The following is a 19800-nucleotide window of genomic DNA, read 5'->3' on the forward strand; positions in this document are numbered from 1 at the left end:
CTTTAAACCATCACTCTCTCTCTCTATTTCTCTCTTTCTCGTTTTCTATTCACCGCCTGCAGAGCGTTAGACGATGGATCCATAAAAAAGGGGTGGGGTTGGGGTGTCTAATATGGGATGGTAATTTAGACTTCATTCAACCAATTAACAATCGGCTGTGCGTTGCGGTTTAGCCATGCGATGTTTGACTCTGTCCACTCAATCGCCTGCTGTATCGTGCGGCCGCTATCTTTCAAATGGATTTCAGCAAACTCCTTAAGCTACGAAAAATAAACGGTAGAAAGAAACGGGGCGGTAGAACGAGAAAAGTCATTAATTAAGCGAACCAAGTGTATGTGTATCGCGCTGCGTGCATACTTCCAACAGCTCCGACTCGGTGTTAAACCGCTTGGTGCAGTATTTGAGAATAATGTTCAAGTTCGACATCGAAGCACCGAAGCTGTAATGAAAAATGATGGTTATTGCCAGCAATAATACGCTCCTCGCCCAACTACTTACTAGCTCTTCATTTTCGCCCAATTATTGCGCATGTAATCGAACGCAATGGGTTGCCCAATAACGTTATCTGCCACCGATATAAACACCCGAAACGCGTCCTGCTTGCGGATACCGTACTCATCCGACATAGCATTCTCAAGGTAGCGGGCCAAAATCCAGGGCACCCGGGAGCAACCCATCGCGGAGAGCAGAATTTCCTTCTCGCTGGCGACCGTTGCCTTCTGGAATCGTTCCCACGCAAAGTCCCACTCCGTTTCGTCTCCATACTTGATGGCGGTACAGTACACGGTGCTTTTCAGGTTGGGCGAAATGCTGATGAAAGAGTTTGGTAGATAGTAGCAAATGTTTGCCGGTTAGGAAATGGGAAGAACAAATCACATGCAATCTTTAATACACACGGATTGTTTATATCGGGATTGGGCTGATGCATCCATTCGTAGTACTTGCGCAGGCAGTGATTCACGCAATCCTTGTTTCCAAGATGACATACCGCCTTCAGCACACTGATTCGCTTGTACACCGTCAGCAGCGGGCTATCGCGATGATCTTCAAAACCAACCTCGCGATAGATGTTTTCCAGCAGATCCATAGAATATTTCTAAGCAAGAAGTGGTAGGAAATAATCAAATTATCAATGAAAGCAGACAACGATCTCTGGCATGTCTCGCAAACCGCACCTTGAACAACCCATAATTGCGGGTGCGTATGAACATCGAGTCAATATAGTTCAGTGCAGCAATAGCCGCCTTCCATGGCACGTAATCCGTCTCGTGCACCAGATACCTCGTAACGTTCAGCGCAACGCCATAATCCAGATAGCCTGCGCGCGCCAAATTCAGCGCATCGTCTATCAACTGTGCACGGTTCGAGGCTGCGATCGTTTTGTACTTGTTCCTGTCCTGCAGATGCCTCACGATCATCTGCCAGTTACGTTCGTCGTAGTTCACCCGGTAGTAACCTGCAGCGTGAATTAAGAATACATTAAGGATTGCTTCTCAACATCCTTCCACCATCTGTACCTACCCGTTTGTTGCACATTCACGATCATCCAGTCGTGACTCGGTATGTCATGATTATTGATCACCAGCGCCTCCTCCGCCTTCATCCAGATCGATGGTTTCGTCTGCTGGAAGTTACTATCACCCAGCGTGGTATAGGTGATCGGAATCCACCAAAGAAACCGTTCGCTTTGCCGGGCAGCAGCATCCGTACCGTTCAGTGCGTTCGCAAACGAGAACCGCTCCTGGCGAAACTCTATACTATCCGACTCGTAGTCGCGCTGTACAAACACCACCGGGAATCCGGTCTGCAGTGTCCAGGTGTCCATGATCTCCTTCACTGACGTGTGCTCGTCGAATATGCCACCGCGCCGTGCCTCGTTCGTAAGATACTCCCACAGATCGTCCTGGCTAGCGCTTTGATACTTCCTGCAAAGTGAGCCACACATTGAGCATGCTGCAAGCCATACAAAGCGAACCTCCCGATACTTGCTTGTCGTTGAGATAGTTGGTCAGGCCCCGTTTGAATACCTCAGTCGTAAGGAAATGGTCCATCATCCGGATAATGGTCGCACCCTTGCCGTACGATATTTTGTCGAATATCTCGTGTATCTCTTCCGGGTTGTGCACCTCCACCGAGATCTGATGCGAGGACGAGAGCGCATCGAGCGAAAACACGTTGTGTAGCTCGTTCACCACGAATTGCTCCATCGACTTCCAGGCCGGCTCTACGGCGTCCACCCCAAGGTACTCCATGTAGCTGGCAAAGCCCTCGTTTAGCCACAGGTCTGTCCACCAGGACGGTGTAACCAAATTGCCAAACCACTGGTGGGCTGTAAAGAGGGATGTCAAATCAGTTCTCGGAACAAAGTCCCCTTCCGCACGCTATCCGATCGTACCCAGCTCGTGTGCAACGACCGTAATGACATGCTGCTTATTGCTTATCGCCGATACGTTCTCCTCGTACAGCATGGCCGTCTCGCGATACGTAATCAAGCCCCAGTTTTCCATCGCACCGGCACTAAAGTCGGGCAGTGCGATCATATCCACCTTCGGCAGCGGGTACTCGATGTGAAAGAAGTCCTCCAGGAACTTGAGCAACTTCGGACCGACGCTCAGTGCGTAGCGTGCCGATCCGATAGCGTCAGCCCGTGCCCAGACGGCGAAGTTGCCCGACGTCAGGTTGAGATAGTCACACACCACGAACGCCACCAGATAGGTCGACATCGGTACGGACTGCTGGTACACATCCCACACGTATCCCTGCAGCTCGGGCTCGCTGAAAATGTCGATCGTTCTGCATTATGCAGTGTCATTGGTAAAGGATATAGGACTTTCTGCCTTACCTGGCCTCGTACGAACGTAACCGGGGCATGTTGGAGAGCGAAATCATGTCCCGGGTGCGTGCGATACTGATGTTGAACCGTGCCTTTAAAGCCGGCTCGTCAAAACATGGAAATGCACGGCGTGCATCCGTTGGCTGGAACTGTGTCGTGGCAATCCATCTACAAAATTATAATCGCTTTAAATACTTGCCACACTAAGCACTGCGTGTCTAAATGGACAATCCGAAGCAACTATTTACCTAGTTTCATTGTTAGCTGTGTACGAGCTGCGATAGAAACCTTGCAGGTAATCGTTCAGGATACCATCGTACCGTAACCGCACGACGTACTGTTCGCCCCGCCGCAATGGCGTCTTCAGCATAAGCACGTAGAACTGCTTGCTAGCAACCGTAAGGTTATGATCGATTTCCACCATTTCCCTCACCAACGGCGCTCCTTCGCTGCTTTCATCTGCAGTCGCTTCTTCACTGTGCTGCTCCTCTCCCCGCCCAGTGGAGCGTTCTACACTGGCACTGTGAATGTTTAGTGCGGCCACATGAAGCGTCACGTTGCTACAATCTTCCAGCACGTTGACGAGAACCTCCACCGTACCGAGGAAGGTGAAATTATCCTCCACCAGCCACGGTATCAGCCGAATGTCATAAGCAACAGGTTCGATCGATCGGGGGAGCCGTAAGTCCTCCCGGACCGATGATGCAACCGTACCATCCTCCGCCCGCAGTCCGCCCTGGTCCATCCCATCGGCACCTGTTGCACCAGTGTCGCCGGGTACATTGTCACCGGCGGGTATGGTTTCTCCCGGATTCTCTCGGCTCGTCGACGCCTCGATAAGTGTTTTGTGCGTGGTCGAGGACGCACTGCCATCCGAACCCGGTGCCGGTGCGTGCTGCTGGTGATGGTGCGATGTTGAATGTTGATGCTCGCACAGCGTCGTATGGTGCAGGGTGGAAGCATGATGCTCATCGCACGACGCAAAGTGATAGATAAGCAGACCGGAGCCGAGCAGCAGGCAGCCGAAGATGGCCACCGTCGCCAGCAGGGTCATGCGGGTAATTAGGTAGCCCCGGCTACTCTCCACCGTCGTACCGTCCACGTCCATTGCTAGCGACTCTCGAATTTGCATTTTGTTGCTATTGTTGTTCATGGTGGAGTCGCGTCCCGGTATGCGGCTCCTGTGGATGTGGCGCTCGGACGGCCGTTCGTTCAGTCGGTCGGTCGTTCGGTTGATGAAACTTAACTCCCGTCACTTTACGCGGCCGGCCGTGGATTGGTTAGAAATCGGATCGTTTGTTTAACCGGGTGCGTTGAGACTCTCGCAGTCTTCTGCCGATTATCTGCGAAGATGAAGGATGGGGAAGGGAGCGGAGAAAAGGAGAGGAGATGGTCTTTATTAATCTGGATTGTATCAATTTGAATCGATTAAAATTAACAGCGGAAATGTAGAGCTGTTTCGCTGTGCTCAGCGGAAGGTTGTATCATTTTGGGCAGCTTATGTTTAGCGCCATGGAGAGATATTTTCGACTCAATGTGGCCACCAGTGCATGCGGATTATGAAGATAGATCTTAAACTTTCCTGCCATTTTTATACGCATTAAAAAAGTATGTTTTATAGGAATCGGTCTGAAAAGTTCTATTCAAACAAGGGGCAATAGGTATATTAACTCTTACTCACAGGACAGAATTGATATGTTTGATGTCTGGCATTGTATTTTTCCACCTATAATCAATTAAATGGTTAAATACTTTGCTCTAGCGCCTATCATTTATCTTCCTTAAAGGCCACCTTTGCCGAGAAATTGTCTAGCAAATAGCAATGTGAAGATGTGTAGAGAGAGAATAGGTACGGGAAACCACCAAACAGTTTTCAAACCTTCCTTTTACCAATTCTTTAAAGCCTGATCATAAAAAAGTCCAATGCATCCGCACCCTTTCCCTAACGCCAGTTCTTCCTTCTTCCCTGCATCTTTCCTTCTTTCCTTAACGCTTGTCTTTACTTTTTATTTCATCCTTGTCCCTTGCACCAAAGCATTTTATCGCAATATGACCGCATATCCAGTGACACCCCGAGCATCCGGCTCGGTAATGAATCACGTACATAATCCGATCAGATCGTTCCAGTGCCGTTGCTGAAGCGTTCTTTGTGTCAAACGGTTCATTTTTTTTGTTGCTGCTGGTATTTTTATCGTTGCCCCTAACAAACACCCTTTTACCAAAGGGTTTCAACAAGCATGTGGTAGAGGCGATCTTTCTGTTTTTTTTTTATTCTGTGTGGTTTAATTACGTTTTATGTCACAATCTGAGGCCGCAACAGAAGCCATGTCCTGTTGACTTCAACGATCCTGTAGGTTCGCACGGAATGCACGCCAAAAATCAACACTTGATGGCCATATGGTAGTCATATGATTGAAAATGGATGAGTTTTTTTGCGATATTTCGTCCGTCGTTAGTCCAGTAGACTAACGAGTCATAATTTGGAATTTGCACTCAGTCTAGCTAGTTTGATTTTTACTGCAAAACCATGTGTTTGATATCATTATCAATTTTGTTGGGTGTAAATAATTAAATATTTTAGCTGGTTCGTATATTGTATATTCGCTTATAATTAGTGTTTAGTATGCTTTAAATAATTTTAGGCCATTAAGGCCGAGATAAAGGAATGGAATAAGAAAATTGATAAGTAAGTATGCGTTAAGAAATAAGAATCCTATTTAAAATACAATCACATTTAACCTTATATGCATTTCGGGGTTTTAATGAATGTTTCTAGAAAAGTCTCAGATTGGGATATTTACAAACTTCTTCTTCTTCTTCTTCTTTGGCTCAACAACCGATGTCGGTCAAGGCCTGCCTGTACCCACTTGTGGGCTTGGCTTTCAGTGACTGATTGATTCCCCCCCATAGCAGGATAGTCAGTCCTACGTATGGCGGCGCGGTCTATTTGGGGATTGAACCCATGACGGGCATGTTGTTAAGTCGTACGAGTTGACGACTGTACTACGAGACTAGCTACTACGAGACCGGCTACGATTTACAAACAGGATATTTATTTCAGGTCTCCTCATTCAGGGACATCCTGTTACTATTCACATATTGGTTTTTACAGCAGTTTTATTTGGGTGCAATGTTGAACAAAGTATTGGAAAAAATAAATCAAGAAATCAAATCAGAAATATCATAGACAGGAATCTTTTTGGCAATGGCGCTTCTATCGAACAGGCTCGCAACTCATACCCAGCATTAAGATTAATTATTGAATAGAATTTCTTTTAAATCACAATTTTTTAGTCAAAATTAAACCTCAGCACTGTAGAATTTAACGAATAAAGCAAAAGGTCTTAAAATCAAAACGTCTGCACACCATAATCATCCCTTGGCAGAGAACGGTCCCTTCCTTGCTCCAGTTAATTGGTCCATCTATCTTATGGAGCATGAAATCATTATTGTTTTTTCACACTTTCGCTGATAATTCGCTCAAAACCACGGTTCATCGATCACGCCAGCGCTCAGATGTCGGTCAGCGGGTTCATCTTGCTTGCCAAAATAAAAAAAAAATGGGAACAATCCCGAGCCACCCTTGCCGGACCATTTGCTATGTCTTGCTTCCACTGTGCAGCATCACAACACACCCCGTATCACGGTGGTCGCGCACAACGATCTTCGCCAGTTGTTGTTGAACCGTGAAACCTCTGATAACGGGGTACACTGTCACAGTCATGTCTTGTGAAGCGAAAAGCAAACGCAATGCACAAAACCATAATGCCAAAACCAACGGCCAAACTATGAATGTGTGGCAGTTGGTATCAACTCAACTCACGATGCCTTTCTTGCTGTGTTCTACCCTGTACTCCACCCATTTCAGTGCGATTCTGTTCGATGGCATCAATGGAAGAGATTCAGGAATGTGCGTTTGAGCGGCTGGAGTATGGTTCAATACGGGCACAGTACGTCAGTGTGTATAACAGTCTAACACGACATCCTCATCGCTGCAAGCGGCGAACGAAACCTTACACCGGATCTCGTACCGATTGGTGGTCTGCACCCGCACATCAGAAACCCTCTGGAGCCATCCCGGATTGGCACTTTGCACTTGCGTTTGTCTTCGCAATGGTTGGTCGCAACGGTGCGTGGTTCGATCACCGACGGCAGGGTAGCACTTTGCTCTGCCATCGTAAAATATTCCCAGATTAAATTACCAATCCAAACCCACCCCCTCCCGCCATATGGGTGTATGTGTTGGGGGTTCGCTCTTCATCTGTCATCCGGTTTCGGGGTCTGTTTGAATCGCAGCGCACAGGATATGCGGTGCGGTTCGACATCTTTGCAGCTGCAGCAAGGGTGCATCTCGCTAAACTTACGGGTGGAAGTATCACTGTCAAGTTGCGGCCAATGAAGAAACGTGGGATGCGGGGGTCAAAGGCGGGCAATTTAGAGAAAGTTTCAACTCAAACAAACGCTTCCCGCTGTATGCTGGTAGTTAGTGCTGATTGAAGTGATGAACAGATTTAAAGACCGAATGCAAGAATTCTTCTTCGCATTGGAAACTTCCCGCTACCCCAGGAGTTTCGATGCCAGCCGAGCACATTTGAAACGGAACAATTAGCCAGCATAATTGCCACCCCGAACGGGATGGCGTACTTTATTAAGCGGCGTTACTTTAGAGACGTTCGAGCGAAGGTTCGGAGACTCGGTGCAGGAAGGCACAGTTTAAAAAGAAGTCTCTTAAACATTTAAACCGGATGTAGCGGTTGTACCGATAGCAGGCCCATTCTAGTTTGTCCTCTTTCCGCATTCATCATTCAAAAACTGTCCCATTGCCCGGTTTTGTTTAATTTTATATCCATTGTGCTTTCGAGTTCGTCCAGCGCCGCCCGCGCGCAAACGTTTCAAACGTTTAATTTTTAAAAACGCTCGTTCCACGACAGTTCGCTTCTGCTTTCTTGCTTCTTTATTTAATATTCTATCACGACTTTTTATCCCTGGTGTTGCTTCCCCCCCCCCCCCCCCCCCTTTGCGTAGCTACTTCCCCGTCCGCGGTTGCACCGCTGAAGGTAAACATGAGGCATGATAAAGGTTTGTCTGATACTCGATTCGGAAGTACTTGCGCGACCTTTAGCAGACCCCGTTGGCTGTTGGACAATTGTTATGCAAGACTCGTCCCAGAGAGAGAAAAAAATAACTCACCCCTTGTGGATGTGATGCATTACCATTACAAAGCGGAAAGGCAATCGATCCTGTGTGTGTGTGCGAGTTCTTGAGACAGCTGTAAGGCCGGCAGGGCTGACGTTGACTCTAGCGTTTTAAAGAGTTCCAATTGATGATGATGATGATGATGATGGTTGTGGTGGTGGTAGGTGAGAGATGCGGATGATGGTGGCAATCAGTGTACGAGAAGGAAACGGGCAAAATCATAACGTCAACGACAACAGGCCACTGTGCCGCCACAAACAATTGGCCCCGGAGAACAACAGTGTCAACCGCGGAACAACCGTGGCGCTTGATATGGTTCTAACGTGTTGCGTTTCTTTACTGTTTCTCTTGTACCGTTTAGCTTTTCCTCTCTGTCTTTTTTTCTTCTTTTTGTATCTCCTTATCCTTCCATCCTATGTAAACAGCCGCATTAGCTTAGTTAAAGTTCTAGCCCGTCCTACCCGTAGCAGTGTCACTGACCGGGCCAGTTCCGATGCTTGCAAGACATGGAGGCGTTAGAATGAACGAACCGCGGAGAATTGTCACACACGCATTCGACAATTAATCCAATCCCATCCGTCCCAATCTGATTCGTTAACGCTCCCGCATAACAATGAACGCCGGGGGTCAACCACAAAACCACTCGGGGAACAGCGCAACAAAGCTGCTCGTTGGTTGCCACTCGATTTTCGATCGATGAATTTCGTTTGATTGAAACGTGTTATTGGCTAGATTGAGAGAATAAATGGATGGATATGATAGGATTTAAGCTGCTTGATTAACCAACCAAAGTATTATTAGCAATATTATCTGTCTATTAAGTGAGTGCTTGAACACGATTGAACGTCCTTTAGATGATTTTATCGAGATAATTCTATGACGCAAAACATACTTGGGAGAAGTATTTAAAAATTGAAGAATTTCAAATAAGAATGTGTATCCGTCAAATGTAGATCGAGATGGAGAAAGGAAAAAATGATGATTTGTATTAACTCATTTAACTTAATTTGTATAGGTGTGTGTTAGCTTGTAATTAAGTTTGTTACTTTTTCTTGCAATTTATACTTAATTATTTATAACAACATTTGATGTGTTTTAGATTGAAGAATTTTAACTCAAATTCTAACAGAACAGAATAGAGCAGAGCATAATAACCGAATAAGAAAGACACAAAACCATTTGTATCACTCTTTCATGGTACAATTTCAGTTCATATTAAGTTCACGTTGTTCCTCGTTGTACTACGTTTGGTTCCAACGAGCCTCTGCTCCAGTGTGTTCGCAATTTTAACACTAGGTTTACGGGCGTCTCTTGTATACCTATCTCTACGGACACCGATCAATGTGACGGGTGGATAAAAATACGTATTTAGGTTGGTTAAAATCATGAAAAAATCTATTTTATTACAATTATGATAAATGATTCATGTTTTGGTTCCCATGAAAAATTATCTGCACAATGCTGATTTATTGTAACAGTCGTTATTGTTTCACCGAACACATTGACCGATATCTTTTCGATGCCACATTTTGACCGATGTCCGCGGAAGTTACGAAAAACTCGACGAATAAGTTGATCAGCAATTCCGTTTGAGGCCACTTTATTGAGATCATTTATCAAGATTTTTTTATGATAATAAGTGGTTTATATCTCTCTTTCATTCGTTACAGTTACTTTTCATGAAAATTGTTACAACTTAACTAAATAAACTAAATATAATCAACCGTGACGGATAGACGGATTTGACGTGTTTCGTAGGGATAAGTATACCACACGTGTATCTGAAAATCTATGAAAGTTATGAAAATAAAACTTATGCTACAAACTGATAGTATGTTCTGATAAATTTACGAAAACTAAAAATCAAGATTAAACTAAAGGTATTTTTTGCATTCAAACTGACGGATATAGATATACGGAATAAAGAGAAGATCTGTTAATAGTAGCACAGATCTTCTCCATCCCCGATTATAGTCCTATTCCCGAAACTCCTCCAACTCATTTCCATTTTCTCATTCTCTTCTATTCCTGTTATTATTTCTAATATTATTCTCCTTTCCTTTCTTAAATTTTTATTTTAATTTTATCTACTACTACTTTAATCTAAAGAACTAGGAATTAAGAGAGATTAAGTTAGGAATGGCAAGATGGCGTGGAGGCGTCCGCCATTAAGGCCGGGATAACGGACTGGCAGACGAAGGCGCGAGACCGTGAGCGGTTTCGAACACTCCTGAGGCAGGCCAAGACCGCAAAACGGTTGTAGCGCCGGATAAGTAAATAAGTAAGTAAGTAAGGAATGAGTTAGATTAAGTAACTGCTAAACCGTTAGGCTAACAATTTTCATAAACTTGAATTTGATCATAAACTTGATTTTTATTGTTAAATCCTAAACGATAAGGAAATTTGTGTTATTCATTAATTTGTTCTCATAATTTCACAACTGTCAAACTGTGTTAAAGATTTTTACCTTGAAATATTACATCACTCGAAATTTTTTTGCAACAACATTATGCAATACTTGTTTATTTGTGTTTTTTATGAACTGTCTCAGATACATGTAATCAAATCTTATTGGAGTGAGTTCTGACTAGGTGTAGGTTGTGGACTTATCAACTTCAAACAGTGGCGGATTAAGGGTATCGGGGGCCCTAGGCGGTAAGACGAGTTGAGGCCCCCTGTAAATGGTAAATGGAGTTGGGGGGGGGGGGGGGGGGGGGGGCATCGAATATTTTCAAATTAACGTCTTATCACATCACATCCTGAACGGTACATCCTTTCTAGGCAGTTGCAGTGTTCATGCCCCAAAAAGGACGACAGTATGTAGCTAAGGCAAAAAAAAAAAACAAGCTATTAATTTCTAATGATGAAATTGACACTTGCGCTTCCATACGTCACATGAAATTGTATATCACCTTCAATCAAGACGCTGCCACCGTGACCGAACCGAATAACTTTCGCTTGATTAAACGAGGCAACAAACGCTAACGGCACGCCTGGCAGCCCATCGATACCGGACAGATTGTGATCATGGAAAGCTCCCGGAAAGAAAAACAATTATCTGCCTCCAATCTGGTACGCATCTGGAGGGAGTTGTTGAGGGGAGGGGTGAGGGATGGGCGACCTTGCTCTCCAGCCAAAACAAACTTTATCCTATTCGATTATGGGATAAAGTAACACCACGCCCCCACACATGCCATCAGACACCCGGTGTTTCTCCCTTATCGATATATCCTCGGGAAAAAAGGAGCCCAATCGTGTGAAACTTCCAACTCCAATACGTCACCTCGCACCACCACCGTTATCGACGTTTGGAGGGGGGGGAGGGTTTGTGTGCACATTTTGTGTACAAATTTCCTATCCCATAGTCCGTATAAAATATTCATCGTGTTGGAAACTTTTAGATACGTACGAGCGATGGAGAAAGAAACAACAACGGGAACCAGTGTGAAACTCCCAAACGTGCCGTACGCCTTCCTTAATCCGTTGTAGCAAACGTTGGTACCAAACGTCCTTGCGCCTGAAGCGCCAGGCTAATGCTGCTCCACCTAATGCAGTTTAACACTTTGCACACTCTAAAAGAACATCCATCCGCGTGGAAGCGCGGCCGGGCCCGTGCAGCATCGCGCCCTTCGGCTGCCATTCATCACTCTCCCCCCCATCCGCATGGAAGTTGACGACGAACGGTTGATCGTTTGCAGCCCTGGCAGTTCGAGGTAAAGTAACGTTCAAACATAATTGATTTATCAAATCAGGGTCGCGGAGGAATGAATTGCAACTAGCGCGCTGGTGAGCATTGGCCAGCGTTTGCTATTCCTGCGCAACGAATATAGAAGAAGAAAAGAACAGGAAGAAGAACACATCCAGCCGGGGAAGTAGGGAGTAGATTGAGTAATCCCTGCTGATGGTTACGGTATGCGCCAGATGGTTACGGTGACGCTGGGATATCTACTTTGTTTTTCTCCCGCTTTTATGTTGACCTCCCTACCACCCTTTCGGGGAGGTGGCACCCCCGGTCTCTCTCTCTCTCTCGCTCTCTCCCTTCTTCTCAGGCACGTCCAGGAATCACAGGGGAGGAAATTTAAGATCGCAGATTGGCACTTGAATTGATTCAAGGCCACCCAACCGTGTGTGTGTGCCGTTGTCTTATGGGATTTGCTCGTTAATGCGGGTGTGCCGTTTCGCGTACCGTTTACTGATCATATGGTGGAGTATGGTGGAGCAGCGGCTGGACATACAGAGACGTTTGGAAGGACGTTCAGCTAGCGAACTCTCTATTTGAGTTTTTTTTTTCGTCAAATCACACTGAATGGCAGTTTTGCACCACCGAGTTGTAAATACAGAAGTTTAGCTGGAAGACCGAAGTCCGCGAAATCCGCGACGTCCATCAGCGGTCTGGCAGTACGGGGGACGCTTTGCCTTTAATTAGCCATCTGTTGTTTGTTTGCTACAATTTCGGACCAAACTGTGACCGCGACATGGTGCTGCCCCGTTGCCAAATGCAACCGCTGGCAATGCGCAATTGATCGAACCTCGAAGGGAACCGCTGGCGGGCGACCGTTTATCGAACTTATTACACCGTCCACCGGCCACCGGTACGGGGCCCCTGCCCTGTGCGCTGGGGCCATCTGCCCGCAGGACGGCCAGGCAATGCCGCGACATCTAGCATGCAGCCGCTAATTGGCGAACGCAGTCACCGTTCGATCGATCGATCCTACTACATCCATCCAATATCCATCATCCATCATTGCACTAGTTTGCTCTCTCCATTGTTCGGTTCCGTTTGTGGCCTCACCGGACCGGAATGGGGTGGCAAACAGGGGTGGCCGGAAGGAGGGAATCGTTTAATATTCTCATCCACTTAAAATTAATATGTTGATGCGAAGGATGAAAATGTCACTCGCTGGCCGGTGTTAGCGTCGGCCCGAAACCTTATTAAATAAACATAAAAACGCCACAAGCCGTAAACACTCACCTTTAGTGTTGGTAATTGTGTGTGTGAGCGTTTTTTTTTGCTGCTATTTAATGTGCTGTGTTACACTAACAGACGGCGCGCACTCGGTGATTTGTTATCTAGATGGCACGCTAGAAATTGAACATAAACAGACCGGGCGTTGCTACAATGCACACATTTTATTCTGCACAGCCATTTAGCCACCAGGCAGCCTGGGAGTTTATCTTCATGCTCTTTCCACTTCGACTTTCCGCCGTACGCATAGCGAATTATTTAACATGTCACTAAAGCAACACGGTGTCTGGTGATTAACCAAACACACGCACGCACGCACGCACACTTCTAACGCACTCTCTAACAAGGTGCCACGTACTGTTTGCTGTTTAAGTTTGAGATTTGCTGTGTTTTTCTTCGGTTGGCTCACTTATATGTGTTTGCACGTGCTATTTTCGGCCTCGAGGATTGATTCACTTTCCCTTCGAACCGCACTTTCGATTGGTTTAATGCTAGAACTATGCAAACAAAAAAAACACAAAAAATGTTTCGTATACCCGGTTACGCGGTGCACGAAAGTTCAATAGAAGTGTTGTGGCGCGATCGCGTTTACCAAACCGCGATTAACCGCGAGCCTAAACACTGTACAAACACACGACTCACACACACACACGTACCACCACGCTCCCGTCACCGGTATTTCGGGTCCGAACGCGTGTTCCCTCTATGCTCGGATTGCAGGAGCAACGGCTCAGCCGAACCGAACCGTTTGAATGCCAGCGCGCAACTAATTCGATTCTCGCGTAACGTCTCAGCAGCAGCAGCAGCAGCAGCAGCAGGGATTTAGCAGCACACTCACAAAGCGCCGATAGAGAGAGGCACGATGGGTCCGCTGCTGCTCTGATTTGGAAAGGATGCTCTTTAAACCTTTGTTTTTTTCTTTCGTTTATGCCTTTTTGATGTTCTGAAAGCTTCTACTTCAGCTGTTTTATGTTTTACCTTTTGTTTTTGTGTATTTACTTATTTGATTTTATTCATTTGCTTCATTTCATTTGCTTAACTTCTAAAAGAGAATCAATTTAAAATATGCCGTAACGTAAAAGTCAATGAAAACGACTCAAAAATTGACTGAGTAAAACTGTTTTTTTAAACGAAAGCTTTAAATAATATCTCTTTCAAATAGTTTTGAATTCAAATTGTAAGAACATGACCAGTCTCTCGTAGCAAGGACAAAGGGGTAAAAGTAAAAAATTCAACAACAAAAAATATTATGCAACCCAGCAAGGACTCAAAAAACGCCTGTAGGCTGCAAAAACGGCTCTAGGTATGTCAATCAATTACAATTATTCACTCATTTTAAAAATAATATTAAAAAAGCTTGTAAATAAATATTTTAAAATATTTATGCAAAACAGCAATAAAGAAACAATGTAGTCCACGAGATCCTAAGCCAGTACAAGCAGATAGAACCGGTGAGTGGAAATCTTTACTTTTCCCTGATTATTCGCGTTACAAAAATGGTGGATTTGTTTCGAATTGAATAGTATGTAATATCTATGTAATGAAATATCAGTGTGAGCAAGAAATTAATTTATCTCAAAATTTATGGACAAGCCCTTCCGTATTGCATACTGCCAGGCGCTTCGCAAGCACAAGCAAAAACACGATGTTAAAAGCGCCTAAAGTTAGCCTAAGAATGAAATGGTAACGGCCGTTTTGTTCCCATAGTTTCCCAGTGTGCATTAAAGTTTTTAAAGATTTTTAAGATGATTTGGGAGCTTAAATTAGGATAACATTGAGAATTTCGAATTTCCTTTTTGTTTAGTTTTTTCTTAACGTACACATTTGAAAACATTGTTTGTACAGAACTTCACTATCGATGTCCAGAAATGGTACCATTGGTGATTTTCGTCAAACCACGCAAACACCATTTGTTTACGTTCTTTACGCAACTGATTAGGGTAGAATCCTACCAAACGCGCACTGTTCGCAGTTAGATCTGAACGAGTCCGAACGTTTGCATCAGAAGAGAAAATGATTAAAAAGCAGTACAAAAGTGTGTTTGTGACCGTGGGTACGACCGAATTCGTGGCACTGATACGTGCCGTCACTTCGACCGCCGTTCTGGAACAGTTGGCCAAGCTGGGATGCACTGCGCTAACGATACAGTTTGGAAAAGGTGAAGCACCTGACGTGGAGCTTGCTCAAAGGCACACAACCATCCGACTCTCGGCGTACGGGTTGAAGAGCAGCATCGGGGACGACATCAGCCAAGCGGATCTGGTGATCAGTCATGCCGGTGCCGGAAGTTGCCTCGAAGTGCTGGAAGCCGGCAAACCGTTGATCGTTGTCGTGAACGAAACGCTGATGAACAACCATCAAACCGAGCTGGCCGAGCGGCTCAGCAGGGACAGGAATCTCTTCTACTGCACGCCAAACACGTTGCTGGAGACGTTGGCCGAGTCCGACTTTAGTAAGCTGGAAAAGCTAGCACCCGGAGCGCTGGACAGTTTCGTTAACCAGTTGGATGCATTTATGGGATTCTGATAAAGCTCTTCTTCCCAAACAAACTTTGTTTTACAGCATACAATTGTGAAGAAAAAAAAACAAACAAAGTGATGATGCCTGGCCTTTATCAGCTGATAAGGCTGATACTAGCCATATTTACATATTGTGATCGTTTACCCCGGTTTTTAAGTAATTACAATAAAATGTCCATATTACGTTTATGGTAAATTGGTTCGTTTTATTTATTCGAAGGCAAACCACACAATTTAGAAAAAAATACAAGAATGAAAGGGAAACTGTAATTTTCTTCCATGGTTTGCTTTTCCTTTCGGCGCTAGGGAGTTCGAACAGCGATGTCGCGACCGCGTTCGCGCGTTTTGACGTTTCACCCTGTCAAACGGTTTTTGCGTGAAAAAAGGGAAAGGGAAAGGGGAGAGGAGCGAAAAATAAAGGCAAATCGAGTGCTGGTTCTTGCTCTTTTAAGGTCTAGTCGGTTATTTTTCCTTTCCGTACAAGTTAGGTAATTCTGGTGCCGTGTTTTGCTTCAGTTTCGCATCCGCATCCCGGTGAATCGTGTCCGCTCGCGTAACGTAGCGTAACTACAATACCCGTTTACCCGTGCGTGCCTGTAAAAAACGATAGCAAGGATGAGTGATATGGCGAAGCATCTCTGCGTGACGGACGACTGCAAGAAGCCCTCGACGCTACAGTGCCCGGTATGCCTGAAGATGGGCATCCAGGGCTCGTACTTTTGCAGCCAGGACTGCTTCAAAGGCTCTTGGAAGGAGCACAAAGTTATTCACCTTCTTGCCAGTAGGTGCACATGCATGGGGATGAATCTCGGTTTCGGTCCCACCGTCACGTTACTACTAATTCCCCACCCCTTTCTCTCTCTCTCTGTTTCCCTTCCGACGTTTTTTTTTTCTCCGTTTTCTCCACAGAGGGAAAGGAAACGAATGCATACAATCCGTGGCCTTACTACACGTTTACCGGCAAACTGCGACCGTTCGAGCAAACGCCAAGGCGCCCGGTGCCGCCGCACATCCCCCGGCCAGACTATGCCGATCACAAGGAGGGACGGTCCAAGTCGGAGGAAGCCCTACGGGGGAATAATACGATCAAGGTGCTCGATGACGAGGAGATCGAGGGAATGCGCGTGGCGTGCCGGCTCGGGCGCGAGGTGCTGGACGAGGCAGCGCGCGTCTGCGACGTCGGTGTGACGACGGACGAGATCGATCGGGCGGTGCACGAGGCGTGCATCGAGCGGGAGTGCTATCCCAGCCCGATGAACTACTACAACTTCCCGAAGTCTTGCTGCACGTCGGTGAACGAAGTGATTTGCCACGGTATACCGGATCTCCGTCCGCTGGAGGATGGTGACCTGTGCAATGTGGACGTGACGGTGTACCATCGGGGCTTTCATGGGGATTTGAACGAAACGTTCTTCGTCGGTAATGTGAAGGAGCAGCACAAGAAGCTGGTGCAGGTCACTTATGAGGCGCTGATGAAGGCGATTGCCATCGTGAAGTAAGTGCGGTAGGAGAGTTAGGAAGAAACGGATGCAAATGTTTGACTTTTTCACGCTTCTTTTTTTAAAGGCCCGGTGAACGTTATCGTGAAATTGGTAACGTTATCCAGAAGCACGTGCATGCGCACGGGTTCAGCGTGGTTAAGAGCTATTGCGGACATGGAATTCACCGACTGTTCCATACCGCCCCGAACGTACCTCATTATGCCAGTAAGTGCTTGCCAACAATGTAGAACTTTTCAATTCCATCACTAACATCGATCAATGTGGTTTGATTTCCTCTACTTGTAGAAAATTCTGCCGTTGGTGTTATGAAGCCGGGACATTGCTTCACGATCGAACCCATGATATCCGAGGGCACCTGGCGGGATGTTTCCTGGCCGGACGACTGGACCGCAGTTACGGCCGATGGTTTGTTTTCGGCCCAGTTCGAGCAAACCCTGCTCGTCACCGAGTCCGGTTGCGATATTCTAACGAAGCGAAGAAATGAGAACGGAACTCCGCACTTCATGGACCACATGTGAAACTGGGAACGGACGGGAGCCGCTCTTTTCACAATACTTTCGACCTCACACGTTTTGGGAGCGAAAAATGTATACACCCCATGTTACGGCTATTGAAATAAACTCAACGTTTCTCCCTTTACAACAACCATTTTATTTTTACAGCTCTTCCAGCACCTTCTTGTAGTCGGTCACCTTTTTCACCTTGGACAGTTCCTGTTTGGCGGGCTTTTCCTCCTCCATTACCGTATCCACCTTCATTCGCTTTCCCTCGTCCACCTCCGCCAAGCTGAGCTGTGTTTCCATCTTTCGCTTCTGCGGTTGCACGAAGCTGCCCTGACCTGCCGCACGCAACGAATCCTCAATTGAGTACGGTTCCACCTCGAGTGCCTTCAGACGACGCTTGTGTACTTTCGTACGGAAATGGGCCTGCAGTGCCTGATCGTTGATGTAGTAGGTAGCACAGTGGATGCAGTAAAACTGCCCGAAGCCCGGCTTGTCCAGATCGACCTCCTGTTTCAGCAGCTTTTCCGGGTCGTTCTTCAGGTCGGCATCGATTTCGTCCAAATCCTTGCGCCGATTCCGCAGCCGCCACCGACGGCGCAGATGTGTGTCTCCACTGTGCATTTTTTTCCTTGCGTACGGCATTTTGATGGGCAAAAGGAACTGGCAAACTTTACTTTAATTGCCGGACTTTGTTTTCCTCCGAGCTGGACTGAAAAGGAAAACAAACGATCCGGTTTATTTTGATTCGGCCTCGTGGTGTTGAGCGCTGACACTGACAGCTGCTGTCGATGCAGCATGCATTGGCGTAGTAGGTGTCCATGCAGCAAAAATGTGTATCAATTTGTAATTTAAACTAGCCGTTGTGATCTGTTGTGGTTGTTGTTATGTTTTAACACTTAATACATTCAGTTTTAATACTTTATATTATTAAAATTGTGGAAACATTTCCTTAAAAAAAACGTATAATTAAACCTAAGGCCGCAGAAAAACGACGCACGTTTCCGCGGGCGTGTAAACGCGTACAACAGTTCCGCAGAAATATCCAGCAAGAGCAGCGCTTTCGAATCACATTTCATTTCTATGGCTGGTTTGTTACACGCGTCGTACATTTGAGGCCTTATATCAAAGAACTAAATAAAAGTTGTTCATAAAGGTGTCTAACTACAGTAGAACCTTTATTATCCGAGGGCGGATTAACCGGCAGGCGGCTTATCCGTGCGCATAAATTTGGCAGCTGTTCAATCGTGACGAACATTTGCAGTGATAGTCAAGTAGATAAACAATATTTTTGTGCAGCTATCTAGTGTCAAGTGATATGTTTGCACTTGGCATTTTTAACTAATTCTGTTCCAGAACAATTGTAACATCGTTCAAACTATTGATTAAATGATCTCTCAATCAATCGTTTGGTCTAGAGTGAATTCCCAAGTGAATGCTCTATAATTTCACCGGTTTGCTTAATAGATGGCGCTTTATATCTCATCATTATATTCCTGTCCTTTTCTTGCAATGGGGTTCACCTACTTCAGCTATCGGCAAAGTCTTGATATCGAGATGGCGGATCTGGGCAGATTTTATATTTTATAAACTTTTCACACATTTTTGCACTGCGTTTTACAATTTGGCTCTTCAAGTGAAACTCTACGAAAATTATTGTAGAATTTGGCTTTTTCGGTCGTAAAGTTTGCCGACTGCTGGCCCTGCTTCATCTAATCTTGGGATATATCCCAAGTGCCACAAATTAAGCTTAAACGCTCAAAGATTAAACGACTGGAAAATCAAATATCCATAGAAAAAAATGAAAGCTCCATAGCTTCACCGGTTTTTACTCAATAGAATATTTTTCGTCTAATTTCAACTAACCGTGGCCTATGTACCTTCTAACTTTCCGAGCTAAGATCTATAGGGATGGTCGTGTGGTCAGGTCGTGTGGTCAGATAAGCGGGTATCAACACCATTGTCCATTAGTCAAATTTCAATTTGATCTCAATCAACTGCCTCGGTACAGATGGGTTCATTTTAGATTTTAGTATTTAAACAATCGTACCTCTGTTCCGATTCTAGCGATGCATAACTGCAATGCGAAACCATACAAAAGTGCAGATGGAACATGAAAGCTCTCAAAGCGATGAAAGCTTCGCTATCCCACCAACAGATAGTGCCAACGGTTTTTTTTTTTTTGTTATTTTCAAAATGGGCCTGTCGTTCACCGTCAGCTAAAGGAGTCTTTTAGAATTCTTTTTGGGTTGAAAGCTGAGTTTGGTTTAGTTTGAGTCGTTTC

At 45.5% G+C, this 19800-nt stretch overlaps 4 protein-coding genes across 4 annotated transcripts in view; 2 read left to right on the forward strand and 2 right to left on the reverse strand.

Annotated features, from left to right (window-relative positions):
• LOC120953411 (uncharacterized) overlaps positions 1-13489 on the reverse strand; it is a 37922-nt gene extending 24433 nt beyond the window's left edge. The window contains exons 1-11 of the mRNA XM_049607542.1: positions 13002-13489; positions 3082-4176; positions 2843-3001; positions 2396-2775; positions 1990-2329; positions 1522-1925; positions 1176-1456; positions 897-1096; positions 499-810; positions 358-439; positions 132-260 (exon numbers count right to left, since the gene is read on the reverse strand). Of these exons, the coding sequence (XP_049463499.1) occupies positions 132-260; positions 358-439; positions 499-810; positions 897-1096; positions 1176-1456; positions 1522-1925; positions 1990-2329; positions 2396-2775; positions 2843-3001; positions 3082-3986 (3192 nt within the window). The 5' untranslated portion in view covers positions 3987-4176; positions 13002-13489. The remainder of the gene's footprint in view (positions 1-131; positions 261-357; positions 440-498; positions 811-896; positions 1097-1175; positions 1457-1521; positions 1926-1989; positions 2330-2395; positions 2776-2842; positions 3002-3081; positions 4177-13001) is intronic.
• Positions 13490-14902: 1413 nt separating this feature from the next.
• LOC120949996 (UDP-N-acetylglucosamine transferase subunit ALG13 homolog) lies at positions 14903-15710 on the forward strand. The gene has a single exon (XM_040367685.2). The coding sequence runs from the start codon at positions 15009-15011 to the stop codon at positions 15519-15521; it is 513 nt and encodes a 170-aa protein (XP_040223619.2). The 5' UTR covers positions 14903-15008; the 3' UTR covers positions 15522-15710.
• Positions 15711-15882: 172 nt separating this feature from the next.
• On the forward strand, positions 15883-17661 carry LOC120949995 (methionine aminopeptidase 1). The gene is made up of 4 exons (XM_040367684.2): positions 15883-16295; positions 16424-17009; positions 17081-17220; positions 17302-17661. The coding sequence occupies exons 1-4, from the start codon at positions 16130-16132 to the stop codon at positions 17532-17534; spliced, it is 1125 nt and encodes a 374-aa protein (XP_040223618.1). The 5' UTR covers positions 15883-16129; the 3' UTR covers positions 17535-17661.
• On the reverse strand, positions 17644-18280 carry LOC120949997 (zinc finger protein 593 homolog). Its single transcript, XM_040367686.2, has one exon. The coding sequence runs from the start codon at positions 18159-18161 to the stop codon at positions 17673-17675; it is 489 nt and encodes a 162-aa protein (XP_040223620.1). The 5' UTR covers positions 18162-18280; the 3' UTR covers positions 17644-17672.
• Between the last annotated feature and the right edge of the window lie 1520 nt (positions 18281-19800).

Source organism: Anopheles coluzzii, chromosome 2 (assembly GCF_943734685.1).
Source record: "Anopheles coluzzii chromosome 2, AcolN3, whole genome shotgun sequence".
NCBI lineage: Eukaryota > Metazoa > Arthropoda > Insecta > Diptera > Culicidae > Anopheles > Anopheles coluzzii.